Raw genomic sequence first — 25546 nt, 5'->3', positions numbered from 1 at the left:
AGGCACATACCTTATATTGACAAGAAAGATGTATAGGTCATTTATTTTGTTTTGTTGTTTTAGTACACTGATGAAGGTCCTAAGCGACCGAAATGTTTGTACATTGTATTATTATCCACTTTATTAAAGTCTAGTTACAACACTGACTAGCTGTTGTCAATACTGTACCTGGCTGTACAGGGTATACCTCTCTTGGGATAAGCTGACTATCTTTTTTGACACTGTTTTCATTATCTAATATATTCCTCCTTTATAGAGGCTGGTCTATGATATTAAATAGAAGAATATGATATTAGATCTGATTATACAGTATATATATATATATATATATATATACAGTACAGACCAAAAGTTTGGACACACCTTCTCATTTACAGATTTTTCTTTATTTTCATGACTATGAAAATTGTACATTCACACTGAAGGCATCAAAACTATGAATTAACACATGTGGAATTATATACTTAACAAAAAAGTGTGAAACAACTGAAAATATGTCTTATATTCTAGGTTCTTCAAAGTAGCCACCTTTTGCTTTGATGACTGCTTTGCACACTCTTGGCATTCTCTTGATGAGCTTCAAGAGGTAGTCACCGGAAATGGTCTTCCAACAATCTTGAAGGAGTTCCCAGAGATGCTTTGCACTTGTTGGCCCTTTTGCCTTCACTCTGCGGTCCAGCTCACCCCAAACCATCTCGATTGGGTTCAGGTCTGGTGACTGTGGAGGCCAGGTCATCTGGCGTAGCACCCCATCACTCTCCTTCTTGGTCAAATAGCCCTTACACAGCCTGGAGGTGTGTTTGGGGTCATTGTCCTGTTGAAAAATAAATGATGGTTCAACTAAACGCAAACCGGATGGAATAGCATGCCGCTGCAAGATGCTGTGGTAGCCATGCTGGTTCAGTATGCCTTCAATTTTGAATAAATCCCCAACAGTGTCACCAGCAAAGCACCCCCACACCATCACACCTCCTCCTCCATGCTTCACGGTGGGAACCAGGCATGTAGAGTCCATCTGTTCACCTTTTCTGCATCGCACAAAGACATGGTGGTTGGAACCAAAGATCTCAAATTTGGACTCATCAGACCAAAGCGCAGATTTCCACTGGTCTAATGTCCATCCCTTGGGTTCTTTAGCAGAAACAAGTCTCTTCTGCTTGTTGCCTGTCCTTAGCAGTGGTTTCCTAGCAGCTATTTTACCATGAAGGCCTGCTGCACAAAGTCTCCTCTTAACAGTTGTTGTAGAGATATGTCTGCTGCTAGAACTCTGTGTGGCATTGACCTGGTCTCTAATCTGAGCTGCTGTTAACCTGCGATTTCTGATGCTGGTGACTCGGATAAACTTATCCTCAGAAGCAGAGGTGACTCTTGGTCTTCCTTTCCTGGGGCGGTCCTCATGTAAGCCAGTTTCTTTGTAGCGCTTGATGGTTTTTGCAACCGCACTTGGGGACACTTTCAAAGTTTTCCCAATTTTTCGCACTGACTGACCTTCATTTCTTACCATAACGATGGCCACTCGTTTTTCTTTACTTAGCAGCTTTTTTCTTGCCATAATACAAATTCTAACAGTCTATTCAGTAGGACTATCAGCTGTGTATCCACCAGACTTCTGCACAACACAACTGATGGTCCCAACCCCATTTATAAGGCAAGAAATCCCACTTATTACACCTGACAGTGAAAACCATTTCCGGTGACTACCTCTTGAAGCTCATCGAGAGAATGCCAAGAGTGTGCAAAGCAGTCATCAAAGCAAAAGGTGGCTACTTTGAAGAACCTAGAATATAAGACATATTTTCAGTTGTTTCACACTTTTTTGTTAAGTATATAATTCCACATGTGTTAATTCATAGTTTTGATGCCTTCAGTGTGAATGTATAATTTTCATAGTTATGAAAATACAGAAAAATCTTTAAATGAGAAGGTGTGTCCAAACTTTTGGTCTGTACTGTATATATATATATACTGTATATATATCTGTAAAGGCTATTGTTAACAACTAGTCATTTTCATCATTACTTTGGACTAGTCCAATGGCTTGATTTGACGTAAGGTTAACCTACCAGTAGAGTATTTTGATACGTATTATTCCAACAGTCCTGTAGCTACACCTTGAATTACTTAAATACAGGCTATTGGATACATACACTACTAGTCCAGGGGACATTAGTTTTATTACGGCTGACTAGGCGATATTAGGGCCAGCCATTGTTGAGTGAGGGCGCCATATGCGCAATTTAGGTTGCCAACCTCTTTGGCCAGGAAGGGTTATATTAGGGATAGGTTATTCCACAGGTTTACATAACTCTATTATCAGGTTTAATCCCCCTTGGCTTCCATTTTACCCCTTATGTTCTAACTATGTTGACTTATATTTAGAACGTATTTTATATCATTTGAATAAGAATGATTTTTTAGAGATTTAATAATAAAAAATAATTTTTATTAAAATAACTTTTAATTAGTAAATTTTTTCGATGAGCCACTATTGTTGAATATGTACTTTGCATCTATATCATTTTTGCGACATACCTTCTAGATAGTCTTAGGCTATGTGCCCACGATGCAGAAATGCTGCATATTTTTTCCGCTTCTCCCTGGCAGGAAAAACGCATGCGGTTTTTACATGCGTTTTTCCCGCCAGGTAGAAGCGTTTGTCAAGCGTTTTTGCATGCATTTCTGCATGCGGGTTATCAATTTTAGCATCACCTGGAAAAGTGCTTGACAACTTGATAACACTATATAAATCCATGCAGCCAGCATGGATTTATAGTAGTGTGACCAAGTTAGTTAAAAAAAAAAAGAACAAGAATGGTAAAAAATAAAAAATAAAGATTATACTCACCTTCCGATGTACTCCCGGTGTTTTCTCCGCCGCGTCCAGTCTCTTGCACTGCTCGCGGTGGTGTGAAGGACCTGCAGTGATGTCATTGAGTCATGTGACAGGTCGTCATAGAGCAGACCAGACGGAGGGGAGAAAACACCGGGAGCACATCAGAAATTGAGTATAATCTTTATTTTTTATTTTAAATTCTTTTTTTTACAGCTTCTATGGTACCCAGGTCTAGATGAGAGTCTCCTCTCCTTCAGAACTGGGTACCATCCGCACATTGAACCGTGTGATATCCGCTTGTGCACATGTAGTGATGCGGATGTCACGCGTTCCAATGCAAGTCAATGGCGGCGATTACGCTGCATGTCCGCAAAATTAATGGACATGCTGCGTATTTTTCCGCAATGATAATCCGCAGTGGAAATTTCTGCAGCATGTGCACAGCACATGCGGATTATCATTGGGGACAATGGGGCACGTATTACTAAGCATTTTTTAAGCATTTTCGCTGTGGAAATTCCGCAGCAAAAACGCTTGAAAAACGAATAGTGGGCACGCAGCCTCACATGAATGAGAGTCTTAATTACTAATGTGATAGGAATCAAATCGCTGCACTGCTGAATGTTGGTGCACGAGTAAGAGCCGAACCCAATAGCATATCTGAATAACCTCGGCACTCAGGTTTTGATTAAAGAAGTGAAATTTTAATACAGTCCATTCATTTACAAAAAACGTTTCGGTCAAACAGACCTTCGTCAGTAAACTGCAGAACATAAATATAAGATAAAGTGAGTTAAATAATAAAGTCCAAAATAAACACATAAAAAAATTGCATAGAACAATACAATGAGGATTATCATTAGCATAATTGGTAGGAAGGGAAGTGGGAGAGGAAATTGGGTATCTGAGAGCACAGACCTTCATATGGATGCGGATAAAGCAATACCTAGTGTTTAGTAAGGTGGATAAATAGGGAACCTACCAGGCTGTCTGTGATACAAGTAAGTTAGTAGTAATGGGACTGCAAGGGCTGTGTATGAGCCTGGTATAAGGTCTCCTGCAAAGTATAAAAGATGCAAGGCTGGGTGTTGGAGGGTACCAGTAAATACAAGTTATAGTATGCAGAGTCATTTCAGTGCGCAGGGGTATAAAGGTACTTTTCCTAATTAGTAGATGTGATCTGTGTGGCGCCAATTATGCTAATGATAATCCTCATTGTATTGTTCTATGCAATTTTTTTATGTGTTTATTTTGGACTTTATTATTTAACTCACTTTATCTTATATTTATGTTCTGCAGTTTACTAACGAAAGTCTGTTTGACAGAAACGTTTTTTGTAAATGAATGGACTGTATTAAAATTTCACTTCTTTAATCAAAACCTGAGTGCCGAGGTTATTCAGAAATGAATTACTAATGTGAGCCAAACCACTGTTACTGATGGATTCAGCTGACAGTCTAATGTGTATGGAGGCCCCTGACAGATGATTGTTCAGGGAGATAAGGAACCGGTATGTCTAGTTTTTGACAGCATATCCCCTTTTTCTCTAAGAGATAAGCCACTACCAGAGATGTCTTGCTGCAGTTCTCATAGATAACGCAGAAGCTATCAGTAGAGCAAACTCTCCTGGGCATTGGAGAGTCAGGCGAGATAGCTGCCATCTTAATAATTGTTTTCAGTTGGACCAATAGCTATATAAATTATATTTTACATTTTAATCAAACACATGGCCTTGCCCTGACAGCTGTATTTTCAGTCTTTGTATTATCCATGTGTGCAATGTACTGCATAAGGACCCTATAGTGATCAATTGTCATGCCTTATAAATTAAGGATTATTACATCTACATTACTACAAGGTCAGAACCACCATCAAAACTGGAATACACCATCAGAAATACCATCAGTACAGGAATACAACACCTGAACCATCATTAGAACAGGAATACAACTCCAGAACCATAATTAGTACGTGAATACATCAACAGAGCCACTTGAGTACATTACTAAAATGATGATTAATACAGGAATACAGCACCGGAACCAACATTCAGAACATGGATACAGAATCAGAACCATCATTAGAACAGGAATGCGGCACTAAAACCATCATCAGTGCAGGAATACTGCACCAAAGCAACATCATTACATGCGCACAGCACCATAGCCAACATGAATGCAGCATTAGAACACTCATAAGAACTGAAATGCAGCACCAGAACCATCATCAATAAAGGAACACAGCCCCAGATTCAACAATAGTATATGACTACAGCACCAGAACCATCGTCAGTATTTAAGTACAGCACAAGAACCACCACCAATACATGAAAAAAACACCAGAACCTGTCATCAGTACAGAATTACAGCACCAGTACTATCATTAGTATATGATTACAGCAACAAGCTGTTCAAGAATCAATTGCAATGCCAAGTAAACCCCCGGCATATACAATTTTATCGCAATGCCTACCATGACCTTTACAATGGAAAGGAGATAATTGAAGTTGTTGTTACAAACTGTCATCAGGCCGCAGGCCATACAGTAACCACAGTGCTGATTATAGGCAGGCAGAATCACAATTAAACTTTTAAAGGGTAACAAAACTTTTGGGAGATATTTTATGTTTTATGCCTTTTAATTCTGAGTAAATTGGTGGATTTGGGGTCCTGAGGCCCCCACTAATCATTACTCTAAAGACCTCTTAGAAGTGAGACAGAAGCCTATGATTTTCTATTGCATCTGTACTGCACTGTGTGTACGTGCTCCTGTCTCCTGAGCTGCACACTTCTAAGAGGTCTTTTGACTGATTGATGGGGATCTCGGGATTTAGAACCCACCCCCACTGATTTGCTCAGAATGAAAGTTCTTAAAATATATAAAAAATCTGCCAAAAGTTTAGCTACTTTTTAAGGTGCATTTATACTTGCTGATAATGGGGAATCCATTAGCTTGTTGGGGGATATGATTTTTTTAACTAGATTAAATGTCATCATTCTTAGCAGAAGATCATCTAAACCATATATGTCAAACTCTGGTCCATGGCCAAATCTGGCCTGCAGGGTGATTATATTTGGCCTGCAAAACCAGAACCACCACCCCGATGTGGGGCCATTATTCCGTATGGAGCACTACGTGGAGCCAATTATACTGTATGGAAAGCTATGTGGGGTCATTTTACTGTTTGGAGGACTATCTGGGACCCATTATTCTGCATGGAGGACGATTTGGGAGCCATTATGCTGTATACTGGTTGGCCTGCGACTTGGGCCACGTTTTTCATTGTGGCCCTCTGTGTGTTTGAGTTTGACATCCCTGATCTAAACAATACACGTTATTCCCCCTATACTTTTCATCATTTATCCCCTATAAATAAACCTGTTAAGTGTTTCAATATCATCTCTTGTGAGTGTGTATGGAACATGGACAGTGGTTTCCTGCATTCTCCTAGAGTTCTCAGAAAGATTCGGGTGGAAGCACTACTCCATATTGAGGTGAGAACTACTGGACACCCAGCCCATGTAGGCGGCTTAAAGCGGTGTTACATAGCATTCTGGGATGTGCTATTTGAAACATATATAATAATTAGATTTTACTGTACCTGTTAGCATGCCCTCATTTATAACACATCCCCCAGTTATTAGTAAAGCATCACAAGGTAGGAAAAATCTCTTCTCCGATATAATTATCACATCTCCTGGTACCAGGTTTTGGGACTCAATCTCTTTAACCTCTGAAAAGAAGAAAAAACACCGTAGACTGGATTGAAAATGTATATTTATAATAGGTTTTATCATGTTTAATACTTTTAATATACTTACATAGTTTATTTCTGTGACTGTCCATTTTGCTGTAATTTTTTAACCATAATGTTAAAAATAGTAAAGTTTAATCTACAGTTAGGTCCAGAAATATTTGGACAGTGACCAAATCTTTGTGATTTGAGATCTGCATGCCACTATAATTTGTTTAAAATGAAATAACTGAGATACAATTGAAGTGTCAACTTTCAGGTTTAATTTAAGGGGTTTAACAAAAATATCCGGTTAAATGTTTAGGAATTTAAACCAGTTTTCTTCAAAGCCTCCTCATTTCAAGGGCTCAAATGAAATTGGACAAACTAACTTAATCATAAATAAAATGTTCATATTTTAATATTTTGTAAAAAATCATTTGCAAGCAATGACTTCCTAAAGTCTGGAAGACATAGGCGTCACCAAATGTTGTGTTTTCTCCTTTGTAAAGCTTTGTCGGGCCTTTACTGCAGCTGACTTCAGTTGTTGCTTGTTTGTGGGTCTTTCATACAATAAGTTTCGTCTTAAGCATATGAAATGCATGTTCGATGGGGTTGAGATCTGATGATTGACTCGGCCATTGCAAAATATTCCACTTCTTTGGCCTAAAAAAATTCCTGGGTTGTTTTCTTAGTATGTTTTGGGTCATTTTCTATCTATAGTGTGAAGCGCCATCCAATCAACCTTGCTGAATTTGGTTGAATCTGAGCTGAAATTATCGCCCCGGAAAACCTCAGAATTCATCCAGTTGCTTTTGTCTTCAGTCACATCATCAATAAACACCAGTGACCAGTGCTATTGGAAGCTATGCATGCCCATGCCATCACACTGCCTCTAACATGTTGTATGGCAGCTACCGGACATATAGTTGATGGGAGGTATGTGTCACAGATATGGTTGTCATCTGTGATGTAATCCTGGAGTGGCGAAGAAGGGGGGAGGGGAGGGGAAATGTAGAAAGCTTACCAAGTTGTCGATTTCAAAACAATGTCAGCCGGAATCCATCCTGAGGGTGCCGCACCCATTGGTGATCACAAGCAAATGAAAAAGAAAAGGGAAATCCACCAGCACATTCAACAGGAAATAATTAAAAATTACCATTTATTGGAGGAAAAACTAAAACATTTTAAAAATGAAACCTCAAAACCTAGGTTTCTGAGGTTTCATTTTTAAAATGTTTTAGTTTTTTCTCCAACAAAGAATAATTTTTAATTATTTCCTGTTGGACGTGCCGGTGGATTTCCCTTTTCTTTTTCATTTGCTTGTAATTCTGGAGTGTTGCTCTAAAGCACATAGCACAAAGAGGATTGTTTGGTGCATTCAGGCCCAGGTTTTATGGATAGCCTGAGAGATGGGTCGGTCTGGTTGTGGTTAAGAGGTTAAAATGGAGTCTGTTTGACACATGGTCTGTGTGTGTGGAGGGAAAAGGCTTCTTGTGTGATATCCAGATTGAGTCCATGTACTGGATGCTACCCTGCCTGTGTGCCCACAGGACTAGCTAACCAGAGACTTTGTCTAAAGAACTGTTTTCTTTGTTTTGCCTGCACTGAAGGCCATTTATTTTCCCTTTTGCTTGTGGATGGTTTGTGGAACAATAAACCGACTTGGACATTTAAATGGAAACGCTTCCTGTTTTGCCTCCCGACGCACCCAAGTTAGTAGAAATCCCACAATGTTTTACTGAGAATGTGTTGTGCTTTAGTACATGAATCAACCAAGTCTTCTCCCTACTTTGTTCTTCCCATCATTCTAGTACAGGATGATCATACTTTTATCAATTCAAAGAATGATTTTCCAGAACTGGGCTGGATTCTTTAGATTTTCTGGCAAAGTCTAATCTGGCATTTCTATTTTTAAGGCTGATTAATGGTTTGCACCTTGTGTTTTTCATCATCATTAGTGATGGGCGAACCTGAACACTAAAGTTCAGGGTCTGTACTGAACACCTACTCGGGAATTCCATGTTAATGTTTGGGTTCGGGTTCTTGCGTGACAGAGCAGGAAACACAGGCTCTGATCGGCGGTAATAGCAATAGTGCAGTCAGAGCGCTGTGGCATCTTGCTGACAGATGTCAGCATGATCTGTGTGTCAACATGATCCCACAATTGTGACAGTGACCCACGGTAACAAGCTTACCGTGGGTCATAGGTGCTGGCTTATGGTACTAATACCACCATCAGCCGGCGCCTACTGCCATAAAAAACAGAGAGCGCAGGCACCACTGGATGGGATCATTAGTAGTAGATAGATAAATAGATAATAGATAGATAGATATATGGATAGCTAGATATATAGAAATAGATAGATAATATATAGATATACAGATATAAATATGTGATATATATAATCCGTGCTTTGCGTGTGTACCTTACTGTTCATGTAATCTATTGATAAATGAGTACATTTCTGGAAAAAAAATGGCGTGTGGTCCCCTGTAATTTTAATAGCCAGCAAAGGGAAAGCAGACAGCTGGGCGGATGTTTTTAGCCTGGGAAGGGGGTAATACCCATAGAGCTTTCCATGTTACTAATATAAACCCCCAGCTGTATACTTAGTCTTTACTGGCTATTAAAATAGGGGACCGCAAAAAAATTGACATGGGGTCCCCCTATTTTAACAGCTAGCAAAGGCTATGCAGACAGCTGAGGGATGATATTAATAGCCTAGGAAGGGGCCATGAATGCTGGCCCCCTCCGAGGCTAGAAACAGCATCCCTCAGCCGCCCCAGAAATGGCGCATCCATAGAATGCGCCAATTCTGGCACGTAGCCTCGCTCTGCCCACTGCCCTGTAGCGGTAACAGTGGGTTTATAGGGTTGGGGTTGATGTCAGCGTATAATGTCAGCTGACATCAAGCCCAGGTTAGTAATGGAGAGGCGTCAATAAGACGCCCCCATTACTAACCCCATAGTGATGGTGAATTGTAAAATAAAGACACCCACACTCAAAATAAAATATTTTAATTGAAATAAAGACAGACACCTTTAATGTTCTAAATTAAACCATAATTACCATCACGCCCATTCCAGTTGAAGCCATTGTCACCTGCAATGAAAGTAAAATAATAAAACAACTTCATCCTCACCTGTCCGCTGTAGTGGGAAAATACTCACCGCGCATGCGCGGACCTCATTTGCCGGCAATAAGCGTCAGTGTATTGCTGGCAAATAAACAGAGTGGTCACATTTTACAATGTGGCCGTTCTGTTCATGAGATCATCGTTGGACCCTCGCTATTTGAACTGCGGTGGACAGGTGAGGATAAGGTTGCTTTATTATTTTACCTTTATTACAGGTGAGTATATGGTGTTTTTTTTTTCAGGGGCGGAGAACATCAGGGACAAGGTGTAGGTGTTTTATTTTTATTTGAATATTTTTTTATTAATTTTAACTTTTTTTTTTACTTTGAGCACAGGCACCGCTGGTGAGAGACTACTGCTCCCATCCAGCGGTGTCTGCGCTCGCTGTTTCCTATGGCAGTAGGCGCCGGCTGATGGTGGTAGTAGTACCATCAGCCAGCGCCTGTGACCCACGGTAAGCTTTATACCACAGGTCACTGTCACAGCTGTGGGATCATGCTGGCCCTCACTGAATCCTGGATCCAGGATTCTGACACTGTCTCATCTGCCACTAATTCTCATGGCGGCTTGCATTTTTCCCATTCCTCGAGACCTGCAAACAGACTTGGTGGTGGAGTCGGCTTACTCCTGTCCCCACAATGCACCTTCCAGGTCATCCCCCCAGTTCCATCACTCTCCTTCTCTTCTTTTGAGGTCCACACCATTAGGCTCTTCCATCCCCTCTCCCTCAGAGTAGTAGTCGTATACCGTTTCCCAGGCTCACCCACCCAGTTCCTTGACCATTTTTCTGCCTGGCTGCGCACTTCATGTCCTCAGATTTACCAACCTTTTCCTGGGAGACTTCAACATCCCCATAAACAGCCCAACCTCCTCATCCACATCACAGCTTCTATCTTTAACCACTTCTCTTGGCCTCTCAAAGCTTTCAACCTCTGAGACACACAAAGATGGAAACACTCTTGATCTGGTCTTTGTCTGTCTTTGTTCAATCCCCTACCTAGATAACTCCCCTCTTCCCCTCTCTGACCATAACATTCTCTCCTTCACACTCACAAATCCTCGCCTGTCCCAGCACACTCCTACTTATCACACATTCAGAAATCTACAAGCCATTAACCCTCATACACTTACAGACTCCCTTCACTCATCATTGTCCTCAATCTCCTTTTTTTCCTGTCCTGATCTGGCTGTAAATCACTACAATGACACTCTCAGAAGCACCCTGGACCAAGTAGCGCCCCTCACCCTCAGAACCTCTAAACACAGAGCAAAACAGCCCTGGCTCACACCGCAAACCCGAGTTCTCCAGCGATGCTCTAGAAGTGCTGAAAGCCTATGGAGGTAAACTCACACACTAGAAAACTTTATCCACTTTACATTTATGTTAAAAACCTAAAACTCTGCCCTTCACCTTGCCAAACAGTCCTACTTCACCACCCTGATCTCCTCACTATCCAACAACCCCCAAAAACTCTTCGATACCTTTTACTCCCTCCTCAGTCCTAAAGCGCAGGCCCCCATAATGGACATTTGTGCTGAGGACTTGCCCTCCTACTACACAGAGAAAATAGACACCACCAATGACCTTCTGACAGCAAAATGTAACTGTGACTACTGCTTATTCTTCTTGACCTCTCTGCAGCCTTTGACACCACTGACCACCACCTCCTACTCTCTATGCTCCACGCAATCGGCATAAAGGACATTGCTCTCTCCTGGTTCTCTTCCTACCTATCTGACCTCTCTTTCAGTGTATCGTTTGCTGGCTCCATTTTTTCCCCCCTTCCTCTCACTATTGGGGTTCCTCAGGGTTCAGTCCTTGGCCCTCTTCTCTTCTCTCTACACAGCCCCAATTGGACAGACCATCAGCAAATTTGGCTTTCAGTACCATCTTTATGTTGATGACACACAACTATACACCTCATTTCCTGACCCTACCCCCCACTGTACTACGGAACACCAGTGACCATCTGGCCACAGTTTCCAACATCATGTCCGCTCTCTATCTGAAATGCAACCTTTCCAAAACTGAACTTCTGTTGCTCCCGCCATCTACTCACCTCCCTAAATCTGACATCTCCCTCTCCATGTGTGGCACCACAATAATGCCGAGCCAGCAGGCACACTGTCTGGGCATTGTATTTGACACCAATCTTTCCTTCAACTCCCATATATAATCTCTTGCCCGCTCTTGTCGCTTGCACCTGAAGAACATCTCTAGAATCTACCCCTTTCTCACCTTGGAAACAACAAAAACCCTCACTGTTGCCCTCATCCACTCCCACCTTGACTACTGTAACTCTCTATTAATTGGCCTCCCCCTCACTCGACTTTCCCCTTTCCAGTCCATTCGTAATGTTGCAGCCAGGGTCATCTATCTGACTAATCATTACTCAGACGCTTCCACTCTATGCCAGTCATTGCACTGTCTGCCCATGAATTACAGGATCCAATTTAAATTGCTTGTTCTCACCCACAAAGCTCTCCACAGTGCGGCACCCCCCTACATCTCTTCCCTCATTTCTGTTTATCGGCCTACCCGTTCTCTACGCTCCACAAGCAACTTTCGACTAACATCCGCACTAATCCGTACCTCCCACTCCGGGCTCCAATACTTCTCCATAGCTGCAGCTATTCTTTGGAATGATCTACCCCAAGAAATTAGGACGAACCACAACTTACACAGTTTTAGGCGCTCCCTAAAAACATACCTGTTTAGGGCAGCCTATCACGATCCCTAATCGTAGTCCTTTTTATCTTCTTATAAACCATTCATTATTTCTCCAAGCATAAGTCTCCACCAAACTCCACAGCACCCAAAATCACTACAAATACTGGCTGGTGACTGCTCATGCAGCCTTTATCTATCCCTCATCCCCTCAAGATGGCTGGACCATCATTGTAAATAAGCCCCTGTACTTTGCTTCACCCTCACCTCATTGTAGATTGTTAGCTCTTTCCTGTAGGGTCATCATTATTTTTGCTTTAATTACTGTATTATCTTTAGCTATGTTACTTATGACTGTTGAATATGAACCTCTGAATTGTAAGGCGCTGCGGAATATATTGGCGCTATATAAATAAAGATTATTATTATTATTACCCGAACACAAACTTTTAATAAACTGTTCAGTGTTCTGCACAATGAGCCGAATTTGAACAGTCACGGGTTCGCCCATCACTTATAATCATGGAAAGGATTCTGCAATAATTCTCCACTGTTGTCTTTTGTGGACGTCCAGGACTTTTTGAGTTCCCAAGCTCACCAGTGCGCTCTTTTTTTGCAGAATATAACAAACTGTGGATTTGGCCACTCATAACATTTCTGTTATTGCTTTGATATATTTCTTATTTCTTTCAACCTAATGATTCTATGTTTCTCTTCCATTGAGAGCTCCTTTAACTGCTTGTTATGTGTTTACAGCAATAACTTCCAAATGCAAATGCCACACTTGGAATCAGCTTCAGATTTTTTACCTGCATAATTAATGATGAAATAATGAGGGAATAGCCCATGAAGCCCATCAAAGAACGTTTGAGATAACTGTCCAATTACTTTTGGTCTCTTCAAAAAGAGACATCTGCATATTAAGGAGCTGTAATTCCTAACCCCTTATTCCAATTAGGATGTGAATACCCTCAAATTCAAGTCTTCACTTTAAGCGCACCGTGGGAAGTAGTGTGGGAGGTTTAATTTGGCTTATGGTTTCACAAGTTTAAGAATATGTTTTCACGTAAAGAATGTTCAGTGTATTTTCCCTTTGCAGTGCATAGAGTGAAATCCCAATCCACAGATTTTATCACAGGTGCATGACAGAATCTGCAGCAGATTTTCCCATCACTTGTGGACATGCCCAAACTGTTTCAACACTTAGGGAACTATAAACAGCACTTATTAAGTTTACTATTCATAACACTATTACTATTTATGAGTGAATGGGGAAAAACTCCCACCGATCAGTTGTTTACAGCACAGTTCTGTACACAATGTAGTGGGTGTACTAGGGTACTGCAGCTCAGCTCCAATTGCAATGGTTAGGACCTGAGCTGCAGTACCTGATAACTGCCAGTTCAGTTTTCTTGTAGACCTCCCATGGACTATGCCAATGACTCTGTGCTTTTTTGAGGTGGCTCTGCACCAGGTCATAAATAAATTCAAAGTAAAATACAAAATGGAGTTCCTGTTATCTCCTAGAAGTGGTGTGACACCACAAACTATTCAGGTGCCAAAAATGATGATCTGTTACATATTGGATCAAAGCATTACTACACAATGTTGAAGACATACACTACAGAAGGGGTCACAAACTCTGCTGGGTATATGGGCCGCACATAGAAGAAATTTGAATTTGAAGGGCCTCATTCTTTGCAGGACGAGATGACATTTTTGGTGACACCATATTTTCTTTCTATACAGCTTTTGATCACTTTTTTGTGCATTTTTGGCACGTTTATTTTATTATTTTAAATGGTATCCTATGGGTTATGGTAGTTTTATAGCTTGGGTTACTAGTATTGATGAGCAAGCATGCTCGTTAATCAAGAATTATGAGCATACTCGGATGTTTCCGAGTATCTTCAGCGTGCTCAGGTGTTATTTCTTGTTTCTTAGGCATTCCTCACATGTATTAAATCTGTGAAACAGTCGCAAATCGTGAGCACGGAGTGACTCAAACATATCACCCGAGCACGCTGAAGATACTCGGCGAGCACCCGAGCATGCTCGTCAAAAGTGTTAACAGAATATACTCGCTCATCACTAGTTACTATGGATGCGGCAAAAACAAATGTGTACCTTTTTTTTATCTTTCTTTTGTTTATACATAAAATAGCATTTTTAGTGCCGACATATTTTTTCATGCTTTGTTTTGAATACAAGGACGCATATTCAACTGAAGAGTAGCTTTGATGTCGGTGGCCCCCAAGGACCGGGCAACATCGTCATGGGGTGCCCCACTGCCTGTGGGCCACATAAAGCAGCCTCAGGGACCCCTTGTTTGAGACCATTGCACTACAGTGTGGTGGATGTTAATAAGATTAAGTATGTCTTCTTGAATAAACCATCAAATTAAATGCCAGAATGAATTTCATTATGAAAGCACAAAACTATTTGCTATTGTTTGACTCTAGAAAGACTGTTTTTTCATGTTGAATGGTTCTGAGGATGACATGGTTTAACATAATAATAATAATAATAATAATAATAATAGTAGTTAGATTTACTGAGCCTTATATTAGGATGAAAAACCATCAGCAGGAAATTACTTCACCATATTATGGAGTAACGTATGAACTAAACATAAAAGCTCCACTCTGGGCTGAAATAATGGCTGTGATACAAAACCAGGCTCCGCCTGCTGCTATTAACCACTTAAATGCCTCTATCAATCTCTGACAGCGTAATTTAAAGTTTGCAAACTAAGAGGGTTCTGTTCCACACTCTCATCAGCCCCATGCGACACAATAACGGCATGCTGATTGGTTGCCATGACAGTTGGGGGACTGCTGAAAGCCCATGTGCTTGTCATGATAGCACTCCAGTGAAAACCAATTTATCCCTGGGTTCCATAGGATACCATGATTTATACTGTATACTTCAATACTACGGTATTTCAATATATAGTGCAGGCGATCAGATGATTGCAGGTTCAAGTTTCCTAAGGAAGCTCTCAATTGAAAAAAAAAGTTCATAAAAAAAAGTTCAAAGCACTCTTTTACCCTATTAAAAATAAATAAATAAATAAAACATATGTACATATGTGGTTTCATGTTTGAAGAATTCCAGTTTATCAAAATATAAAATAATTATTGTGATCTGTAAAAGCCATAATGAGAAAAAAGAATCAAAACACCAGAATTGTGTTTTTATTGTTGCTTCAACTCTGTGAAAAAATGCAATAAGAAGCGATCAAATTGTCATATCTACCCAAAATGTAATTAATAAAAACATCCTCTCGCACTGCAAAAATGAGTCTTCACATAGCTCAATGAACCGAAAAATTAAAATTTTACAGGTTTACGAAATTGCTGTCACAATAAAATATATTTTTGTTTTCTGTAACGGATTGCAACATATTTTTTGCCACATCAAAAAAAAAACAACTATACAAGTTTCAATAATCATGCTGACTTGGAGATTCATTTTCAAAGCAAATGAAAATTGCAAAAACAAATCCGGAAAAACAATTGCAGATTTATTTATTTTTTTGCAGTTTCACAGTATTTGGAAATTTTTTACAGTTCTTTGAAATATTGAATGATAAAAATGAACAGTGCCATTCCACAAAAACAAGCCTTCATATGTCTATATTGATAGAAACAGCAGAAAATGTAGTAATACTAAATACAAAGACATAGAAGAAAGAGATAACACCTACCTCCGTTTCTTTGAAGCACAGAAACCATGACATTGTTGTGGGATTCCACCATATGATGTAGCTTAATAGATTGCTAAAACAAACAAACAAGAATAAAGTAGAAAGCAAGAACAAAATTTTAATTTTTATAGTTCATTGCCTCAGTATATTTTATTACATTTTTTAAAAAGAAAGTAATATGAAAAAAACCTTACCATTCTTAACATATAAATTGTTGCAAGAACAGAAAAAATAGTCAGTAGTAAAATGGCCATTGAGTATTCAATATAACCCGTTGCAAACCATATAGTTAGTGAGTAAATTTCAAAACAGTAAAATGGGTTTAAAATCTGTAAAAAGAAAGAAATAGAAAATTATACTGCAGGACACTCCGATTTCTAACTAGAACTTGGCATCTCTACACCTTACTTTATTTAATATAACCCGTATAACATGAATTTTCAGTATGTATTACTATTTATTTTATGATTGCAAATTTGCATAATAGCACTTCAGAATTCTGTTAAATCATTCTAAGGCCTCTTTCAGATGTCCGTGTTTAAACGCATGCATGAAAAAATTAACCAATTGTCATCAGTGTTTTCAATCCGTGAGTTATTAGTGTTTTGGTATTAAATTCTATATTACCGTATATCATCAATTCAACAAAACTGATTGGTATTTATGTATATAAGGAGTGTTTCTCTTTGCTTGAATAAAGTCCCAAGGGAGAGTAGAATTGTTACATTATCACTAATCTCAGTATTTTACCAGCTATCTGTTTTCATTGTTTGGTTATTAATATCATTAAAAAGTATTGTAATGAATATCGGTTTTCCAGTCTAAAAAGAAACAAACCTTGAAAACCAATTATAACTCAATAGAAAAGTAAGGCCCGGACTGCGACCCAAATGGGTTAAAATGACGAAGAGGCTTGCCTTGGTCAGGGTTTTTTATTTTCTAAAAAGTAATTTTGTTGCACAGGATATAAGGGATCCTAAGATGGCGTTTGTCATGAGATAGGGGGTAGGGTTATTGGTAGGAGGGGCAGAAGTGGGGAGTGGCATAAATATGACCATACCTGATTGGTGGAGGGAACTGTGGTATATAGGGCTTCCAGGGCTGTATAGGGAGAGTTTGTTGGTGGAGCAGCATCTCACCCCCTTCCCTTCAATCTGAGCTTCTGCAATTGGTTTGTAGTTTTTCAGCCTGGTTGTGTGTGTAATGTGGCTGCTCAGTTTTAGGTGGTATGTCATGACTGCTTGCAGGATTAGGTATTTGGAGAGCCAAAGAATGATATGGTGAAAGATGGGGAAGGGACTCATTTGGGAGGGCCACCTCTCCTCCTATGGTTAATGGTAAAGAATACTCAGGGTCACCTTCTGTGCCAAGGTCTCAGAAGGAAATTGTATGGGGCACCATTAAGCAGGAGGGCCCCCGAATCGGCGCATTGTGGTTGGGAGCAAAGAGGAGCAGCTGATGGCACCAGGGTTTTATTGATTGGCTTCCAAAGACCCCTTTACTTATATTCAGGTCAAGTTGATAAGAATATTAAGATGGTTAATGTTATAAAATAAAGGTTTTTGTGGTCATTTATACAAATCCAAAGTTGTCTGTCATTATTGTTTGGGGAAGGGCAAGGGTAAAGGTAGAATGAAAAAGGGGAAGGTAGTTAGATGGTTAAGAAGAAGCCAAAAAGTCAGCCTTTCCTCAGTCAAGAGATTTTTATTAGGACATTCAATTTTGACTTAGGAAATGTAAGTGAAATACAATATTATGTATATACTTGACTATATGGATATGTTAATAAATGAGACATGCAGTACTTGAAAGGAATGCATTTTATTGATTTACCTCCTTAAATAGTAGCTTCCATATTGGGGATATTTCTACTTCAATTGTATTTGGTCCACACAACTTTTGTCTATAATTACGATATAACAAAAGCAAAAATAACAATTGAGAATACTTTCATGTAGGCTTTAGACTCCATATACATTTCAATACATTTATGTATTTATTAGATTTTAACCTCACTAGGAATAGTTTTTGGCTGATTATTAACTCGAACAATTACTATATTTTATTTTACACTGGTGTTTCCCACACCCTCTCATACCCCTTTGATGCCTGCCATTGGATAAACCTGGCAGATAAGTATTTTTTTAACTACACTAACATGCTTGTAACTCAGGCAAGAATTTATATTTCAAATGCTTAGCACTTAAGCTATTAATACTTCCTTACTCATATGCATAGATTCCCGTGTTCTGCAAATAAGTAAAACCTAGTGTAAATATGCCCTATGTATATACTGAACAATGAAGAATGATGAAAAGTAAATATGTAAAAGAAAATTGTGAAGGTTAGAGGAGTACACATATCAACAGCTATGATGACTGCTATAGTCATTGCACTCACTCTATATAATCCAGTCTAAGAAGTCAAGTTAGAAAAACCTTTAAAATTCCAGAGGAATCTTTATGAGCAAGATCAGATTGTAACTTGGTATAGAAACCCTAAAATTTGTTTCGGACAATTAATTATATAATTGAGCCATCTTGAATAATCATATGTTTTGTCACTGTTAGTTGAATACTTACTAAAGTGTACTTTATCTACTGCATTAACCCACTATTTAAGGGGGTTATATAATAGAAACCATGCAATATTCTCCTATATATTTTTAGAACACTTCATTATTTTCAATTTCTCATCATGCTGACATCATTCATTGTTTGCGTTCAAAGGCTAAAAATTATCCTGACTTCCTTATGCACACACAACTAAAGGTAGTCAACCTACTCTCTAAAGAGGCACTTGAATCCATCTGTAGGTCTGCGATCACATTTACAATTCCATGTCTAAACAATGTTCATAAGCCAGGCAACAGGTTTACCCTGTTCTCAGCAGACACATTACTGCACATGCTTGGTCACATTTCATTTAGATTTTTGAGAGATACAAAGTCGACTTAGCACACTCAGCCTTTACTATATCTCCTATTACAATAAATTTTGTTCTTTAAAAGAAGCATTTGTGTGCAGATTTCACTTTAAATTTCTGAATAATCCTCAACTAATCTTCAGTTTGTTCATGTGGCCTAATATTGCTGATGATGTCCACAGACAGAAGGTGGCATTACTAAAGTAATCCTCTGAATTTGCAGACAGTTTACATTGCCAATTTCCTGCCACAGGCTTTAATGTGTTTCATACAAGCACTCAATGTGGCATAAACCAATGTAGCAACTTTAGTCAATAACTGTATATCCTGCTAGATAGTTGTTAGGTCCCCAAACCCATGCTTTCTGATCCTGCCTGCCCCACTTACCTAATCCTGTCCACCCTGTTTGCACCTGTTCCAGTCAATCCTGCTGAACCCATACCCGTATCCATCCTGCTTAGTCCTGATCCTGATCCATCTGAACCTGCACCTGAGTACCTTTACCCGTGTTCCCGTAACTGTGGCCGTCCTGTTTTCCTGTACCTGTCCAGTCCTGCTTCCCTGCCCCTTTAGGGTCAGCAACCATGGCTCCGGGGTTCGTCCTGGAGTAGCATCTGGCGTCCATCTGGAGCCAAATCTAGCCCCACCATCAGGGGCTCTAGCAAATTGTCAGGTGTTTGCCTAGTTACGCCCATCTAGGCTTTCCCCGGACCGTGGCATAGTAGTTCCACAACCACATGGGTAACATTACTTGATGGAATCTGGGACTCTTCTTTTGAATAGCTGGCCTGGTGCGATGTCTTTGTTGCCATGTGATGCACATGTGACCGGCAGCGATGCTACACTGTGAATGTAGCTTTGCTCAACAGCTCCATTCAAATAATTCACATCTGGCTGATGCCAAGGCAAAAAAACAGCTAATCGATGGGGTCACAAGGTATTGGATCCCCATTGATCTGTTATTGATAACCTTTCCTGCAGTTTGGTCATCAAACACCAGTGCCCTGATAACACCTTTAAGATGTAAATTTGACACTCTGTACAATACTAAAAAGGGAGATATCACTGTTTGTCAAACCTCTGTTTTAGTTAATCTTCTCTTATGCTCAACAACAACATACAGTTGTGGCCAAAAGTTTTGAGAATGACTAAAATTTTTGTTTTTCACAAAGTTTAATGCTTCATTGCTTTTCAATCTTTTAGTCAAATGTTTATATGATTACTGATGTACTATTATAAGCATTTCAGAAGTTTTTAGAATTTTATTGACAAATACATTAAGTTTATACAAAGACTCAATATTTACAGTGTTGACTCTAATTTATCAAGACTTCTGCAATTCGCCCAGGCATGCTGGATATCAACTTTTGGACCATATCCTGATTCTTAGAAACCTAATCTTACCTATTTGGTGCTTGGAGTTTATCAAAATGTCTGTGTTTTTGTTTGTCCACCCTCTTTTTAAGGACTAACCACAGATTCTCAATTGGATTGAGATCTAGGGAGTTTCCTAGCTATGCTCCCAAAATCCCAATGTTTAATCCCTGAGCCAATTAGTTATCACTTTTGCCTTGTGACATGATGCTCCATCATGCTGGAGAAAACATTGTTCATTACCAAATTGGACCTGGATCATTATGAGAATTTGCTCTTAGTGGGTGTTTAGATTTCAATCTTAATTTAAGCAAAATTGTAAGTGAGCCCACATCTTGGATGAAAAGTAACTCCACACATGAATGGTCTCAGGATTCTTTATTGTTGGCATGACATAAGACTCATGGTAGCTCTCACTGTTTCATCTCCGAACAATCATTCTTCCAGATGTTCCAAACAGATTTACGGGGATTTCCTCAGAGAAAATACCTTTAACCCAGTCCTTTGGAGTTCAATCTCAGAATTTCCTTTGGAATGTAGTCAGGGGATGATATAACCACTTTATATGTATAACAATTATTCTAAAAGGGGTTAATAACAATGGTAACAAACAGTAACTTGAAATAACAATAAGAAGTCTTTTCAGTAAGTAACAGTAAAGTTCTTTGCAAAAATATGATGCACCCAGTTGTGGGAGTCACCACATGAGTTCCCTTTCTATCTATATGGCCCTAGTGGAGGTCACCGGTTCTTTCCGCTAGGCCATAAGTCTCTTCCGGATATAGTCAATCAGGCCCCTTTTAGCCTCCCACGCACCAACCGACCCCCTCCCAACCTGAAGTCCTAATCCCAACTGTCCCCGATACCGTAGGTGAGAGTTGGAAGTGACAGCCCTGCTCACTTGCGCAATTTCTCCACTTCTGCTGGTACGTCTCTCTTGTTGCAGTCCTCTCTCAGCTCTTCTCGGCTTGGCCGTTGATGGTAGTCTCTCAGGCTTGACGTAAGGGGATCCAGACCTCAGCTCTTGACAGGTGATGTCGGGTTCTGGGGACTTAATCAGTGCAGCATGCAGGTCCTGACTCTGACCAACATGCACAGAATTCGGGGAACTTCTGTGAGGGGTCCAGAGCTTTTCAGGTGGCATCCGGCTCATAGGCGACTCAAGCCTCTGGCTAAGGCTTGTCATGCTTGGCTATGCGGCAGCTCTGGAGCACGTCTGCTCTGCTCTGCAGCCTGGCGCCAAAAATCTCTCTGTGACTTGGCACACTGGACTTTTATATCCAGGAAATCCTTCCTGGAGGTCACCTGATTAGGTCCGGCATCTGAATTTCCTCCTCCTTCAAATCATCTAACACAACTTGGTTCTGCTTGATTTCACCTGACCAGCAGATGGCAGTCTCTCTTCACCACTGGGAAATCTTGCAAGAGTTTCATTGCCTTCTACTACAGCTGCTTTTCATCTAGCGGAGTAGGTTTACTCACAATTTTGCCTAAGATCAGTACAATAAGTAAAATATGGTATCTAAGCATCCTCCAAGTACAAATTTTCCCTATGATCCAGGAGCAATTTGGTAATGAACAATGCTTTTCCAGCATGATGGAGCACCATGTCATAAGGCAATAGTAAGTCTCGGTGAACAAAACATTAACATTTTTAATCCATGACTAGGAAACTCCATAGATTTCAATCATCATTTAATGAATGATAAAATGCTTATACCACAGAAACCTCTGACTAAATAATTTAAAATCACTGAAGCAGGAAGCTCAGTGAAAACCTAAATTTGTGTTAGTCTCAAAACTTATGGCCATTGATGTATATTGCGTGTGTTTCTTGTAATCCAGAGTGATTGCCCTAAATTTACAACAGCTCCAAAGAAGTGACAGCTCTCTAATAATAGGGAGATGTAAGAATTTCCAATTTGCCAGCATCACTACATTAGCAAGAGAACTCAATTAAAATGTAACCTTTAATTCATAATTTACAAGGGGACATGCCCAGAAAAAGAAACCCTATGAAATGACCACACATTAACATTTTTTCCCTATTACTCTGAGGAGCACACAAGGGCTTCACATTACTCTCAAGTTGTGAACAATTAATGTATCAACTGTGAGAGACAGAATCTAAAAGTAAAAACCAGAAAATCACATTGCATGATTTTTACATAATTAGGCTATGTGCCCACGATGCAGAAATGCTCCGGATTTTTTCCTGAGCATTTCTGCATCTCCCTGGCAGAAAAAACGCATGCGGATTGTACATGCGTTTTTCCTGCCAGGGACATGCGGATGTGAAGCGTTCTTCACATGTATTTCCACATGCGGGTTGACAAGCGCTTAGCAAATGATTTTAGCATGACTTGGAAAGTGCTTGACAACTTGGTCACACTATATAAATCCATGCAAACGGCATGGATTTATATAGTGTGACCCCAAAGAATGTCAAAAAATAAAAAAATAAATCTATACTTACCTTTCGATGGCCCCCGGAGTCTTGCTTCGCTACGTCCTGGCTTGCCGGCAGCTCGCTGTACACTGCACTGAAGGACCTGCCGTCATATGACTAAATGACGTCAGCGCAGGCCCTTCAGTCCACTGCGAGCTGCCGGCAAGCGAAGACATGGAGACCGGGGGCCATCAGAAGGTAAATATAATATTTATTTTTTATTTTATTCTTTTTTTTACAGGATCTATGGTACCCGGGTCCAGAGGAGAGTCTCCTCTCCTCCAGACCCGGGTACCATCCGCACATTGAAACGCTTGGATTCATGTACAGATGCAGTGATGCGGAATCCAAGCGTTCTAATGCAAGTCAATGGCGGCGAAAACGTAGTGCTTCCGCAAAGTAATTGGTAGTGCTGCGTTTTTTTCCGCAATGATAACCCGCAGCGGAAATATCCGTAGCATGTGCACAGCACATGCGGATTATCATTGGGGAACATGGCAGGCCTTCTAACATGTGTTTTTAAGCGTTTCTGCAGCGTTTTTGCCGCTGCGGAAATGCTTAAAAAAGCATCGTGGGCACACAGCCTTAATGTGCATTTTATTACATGAAATAAGTATTTGATATAATAGAAAAACAGAATTTAATAGTTGGTACAGAAACCTTTGTTTGCAATAACAGAGGTCAGACATTTCCTGTAGTTTTTGACCAAGTTTGCACACACTGCAGCAGGGATTTTGGCCCACTCTAATATATAGATCTTCTCCAGATCTTTCAGGTTTCGAGACTGTTGCTAGGCAAAGCTGAGTCTGAGCTCCCTCCAAAGATTTTCTATTGGGTTCAGGTCTGGAGACTAGCTAGGCCACTCCAGGACCTTGAAATGCTTCTTATGGAATCACTCCTTAGTTGCCCTGGCTGTGTGTTTTGGGACATTGTCATGCTGGAAGACCCAGACACGACCCATCTTCAATGCTCTTTTTTAGGGAAGGAGGTTGTTGGCGAAAATCTTGCGATACATCCTTCCTCCCTTCAATATGGTACAGTCGTCCTATCCCCTTTGCAGAAAAGCATCCCCAACGTATAATGATTCCCCCACCATGCTTCATGGTTGGGACGGTGTTCTTGGGGTTGTACTCATCTTTTTATTCCTCCAAACATGGCTTACAGTTGATACCAAAAATTTCTATTTTGGTCTCATCTGACCTCATGACCTTCTCACATGCCTCCTCTAGATCATCTAGATGGTCATTGGCGAACTTCAAATAGGCCTGGACATTTATTGGCATGAGCAGGAAGACCTTGCGTGCCCTGCAGGATTTTAATTCCTGTCAGCATAATGTATTACTAACAGTAATGTTTGAGACTGTGGTTCCAGCTCTCTTCAGGTCATTGACGAGGTCCTCCCGTGTAGTTCTGGACTTATTCCTGACCTTTCTCAGAATCATCCTTACCCCACAAGGGGAGATCTTGCATGGATCCCCAGACCGAGGAAGAGTAACTGTCATCTTGTGTTTCATCCATTTTCTAATAATTGTGCCAACAGTTGTTGCCTTCTTAACAAGCTAATTGCCTATTGTCCTGTAGCCCATCCCAGCCTTGTGCAGGTCTACAATTTTGTCCCCGGTGTCCTTAGACAGCTCTTTCGTCTTGGCCATGGTGAAGAGGTTGGAGTGTGATTAATTGATTGTGTGGACAGGTGTCTTTTATACAGGTAGCGAGTTTAAAAATGTTGAATTAATACAGGTAATGAGTGCAGAGTAGGAGTGCTTCATAAAGAGAAACTAACAGGTATGTGAGAGCCATAATTCTTGCTTGTTGGTAGGTGATCAATACTTATTTCATGCAATAAAATTAAATTTAATTATTTAAAAATCATACAATGTGATTTTCTGGGTTTTATTTATAGTTTCTGTCTCTCACAGTTGAAGTGTACCTACGGTAAAAATTAAAGACCTCTCCATTCTTTATAGGTGGCAAAACTTGCAAAATCGGCAGTGTATCAAATACTTATTTTCTCCACTGTATATACTATTTCAACATCATATCCCACAACAGTAGGTAAATACACTGTGTGCAAAATTACTTGGCAAGTGAGTATTTTGACCATATCATCATTTTTAAGCAGATTTTCCAACTCCAAGTTGTATAAACCTGAATGCCTATTGGATGAAGCAGATCAGGTGATGTGTATTAGTATAATGAGGGAGGGCGTGGCCTAAGGATACAACACCCTTTATCAGGTGAGCAGAATTATTAGGCAGCTTATTTTTCTCAGGCAATATGGACCAAAATGAGATTTAACTGACATACAAAATTGTTACAAGTCTCACAGAGGGATACATAACCCTTGTAATTGGTAAGAAAATGGGGTGTAATCACTGAACCATCAAAAGTTTTGTTGCCAATAGTCAACAGTCACAAAAAACATGTTGCGAAAAAAGATGCACATTAACTGCCAAAGATTTGAGAAGAATCAAATGTGAAGAGACTAGGAGAGCCTAGAAGTTCAAGACCTCCCTGGATTACCCACAAATACAAAGTGTGCAGTGCTTAGAGACATGCCCGAGGTAAGGTAGGCTGAAACCTGACCACTGAACAAGACTCAGAAGTTGAAATGTCCAGACTGGGATTAGAAGTATCTGAGGAAAGATTTCCCTAACGTTTTACTGACTGATGAGATGATATTGACTCTGGGTGGATTAGATGGATAGGCCCATG

The 25546-nt window shown here is 40.0% G+C and overlaps 1 protein-coding gene across 1 annotated transcript in view; it reads right to left on the bottom strand.

The window, feature by feature from the left end:
• LOC141259323 (probable cation-transporting ATPase 13A5) overlaps nt 1–25546 on the bottom strand; it is a 417702-nt gene that overhangs the window by 244086 nt on the left and 148070 nt on the right. The window contains exons 6-9 of the mRNA XM_073675081.1: nt 17917–17986; nt 16278–16412; nt 16084–16156; nt 6435–6566 (exon numbers count right to left, since the gene is read on the bottom strand). Of these exons, the coding sequence (XP_073531182.1) occupies nt 6435–6566; nt 16084–16156; nt 16278–16412; nt 17917–17986 (410 nt within the window). The remainder of the gene's footprint in view (nt 1–6434; nt 6567–16083; nt 16157–16277; nt 16413–17916; nt 17987–25546) is intronic.

This window comes from Phyllobates terribilis, unplaced genomic scaffold (assembly GCF_046119375.1).
Source record: "Phyllobates terribilis strain yellow unplaced genomic scaffold, ASM4611937v1 Scaffold_3__8_contigs__length_932513732, whole genome shotgun sequence".
NCBI lineage: Eukaryota > Metazoa > Chordata > Amphibia > Anura > Dendrobatidae > Phyllobates > Phyllobates terribilis.
Note: the sequence above shows the minus strand (reverse complement) of the source record. Positions and strands in the feature narration are given on the sequence as shown.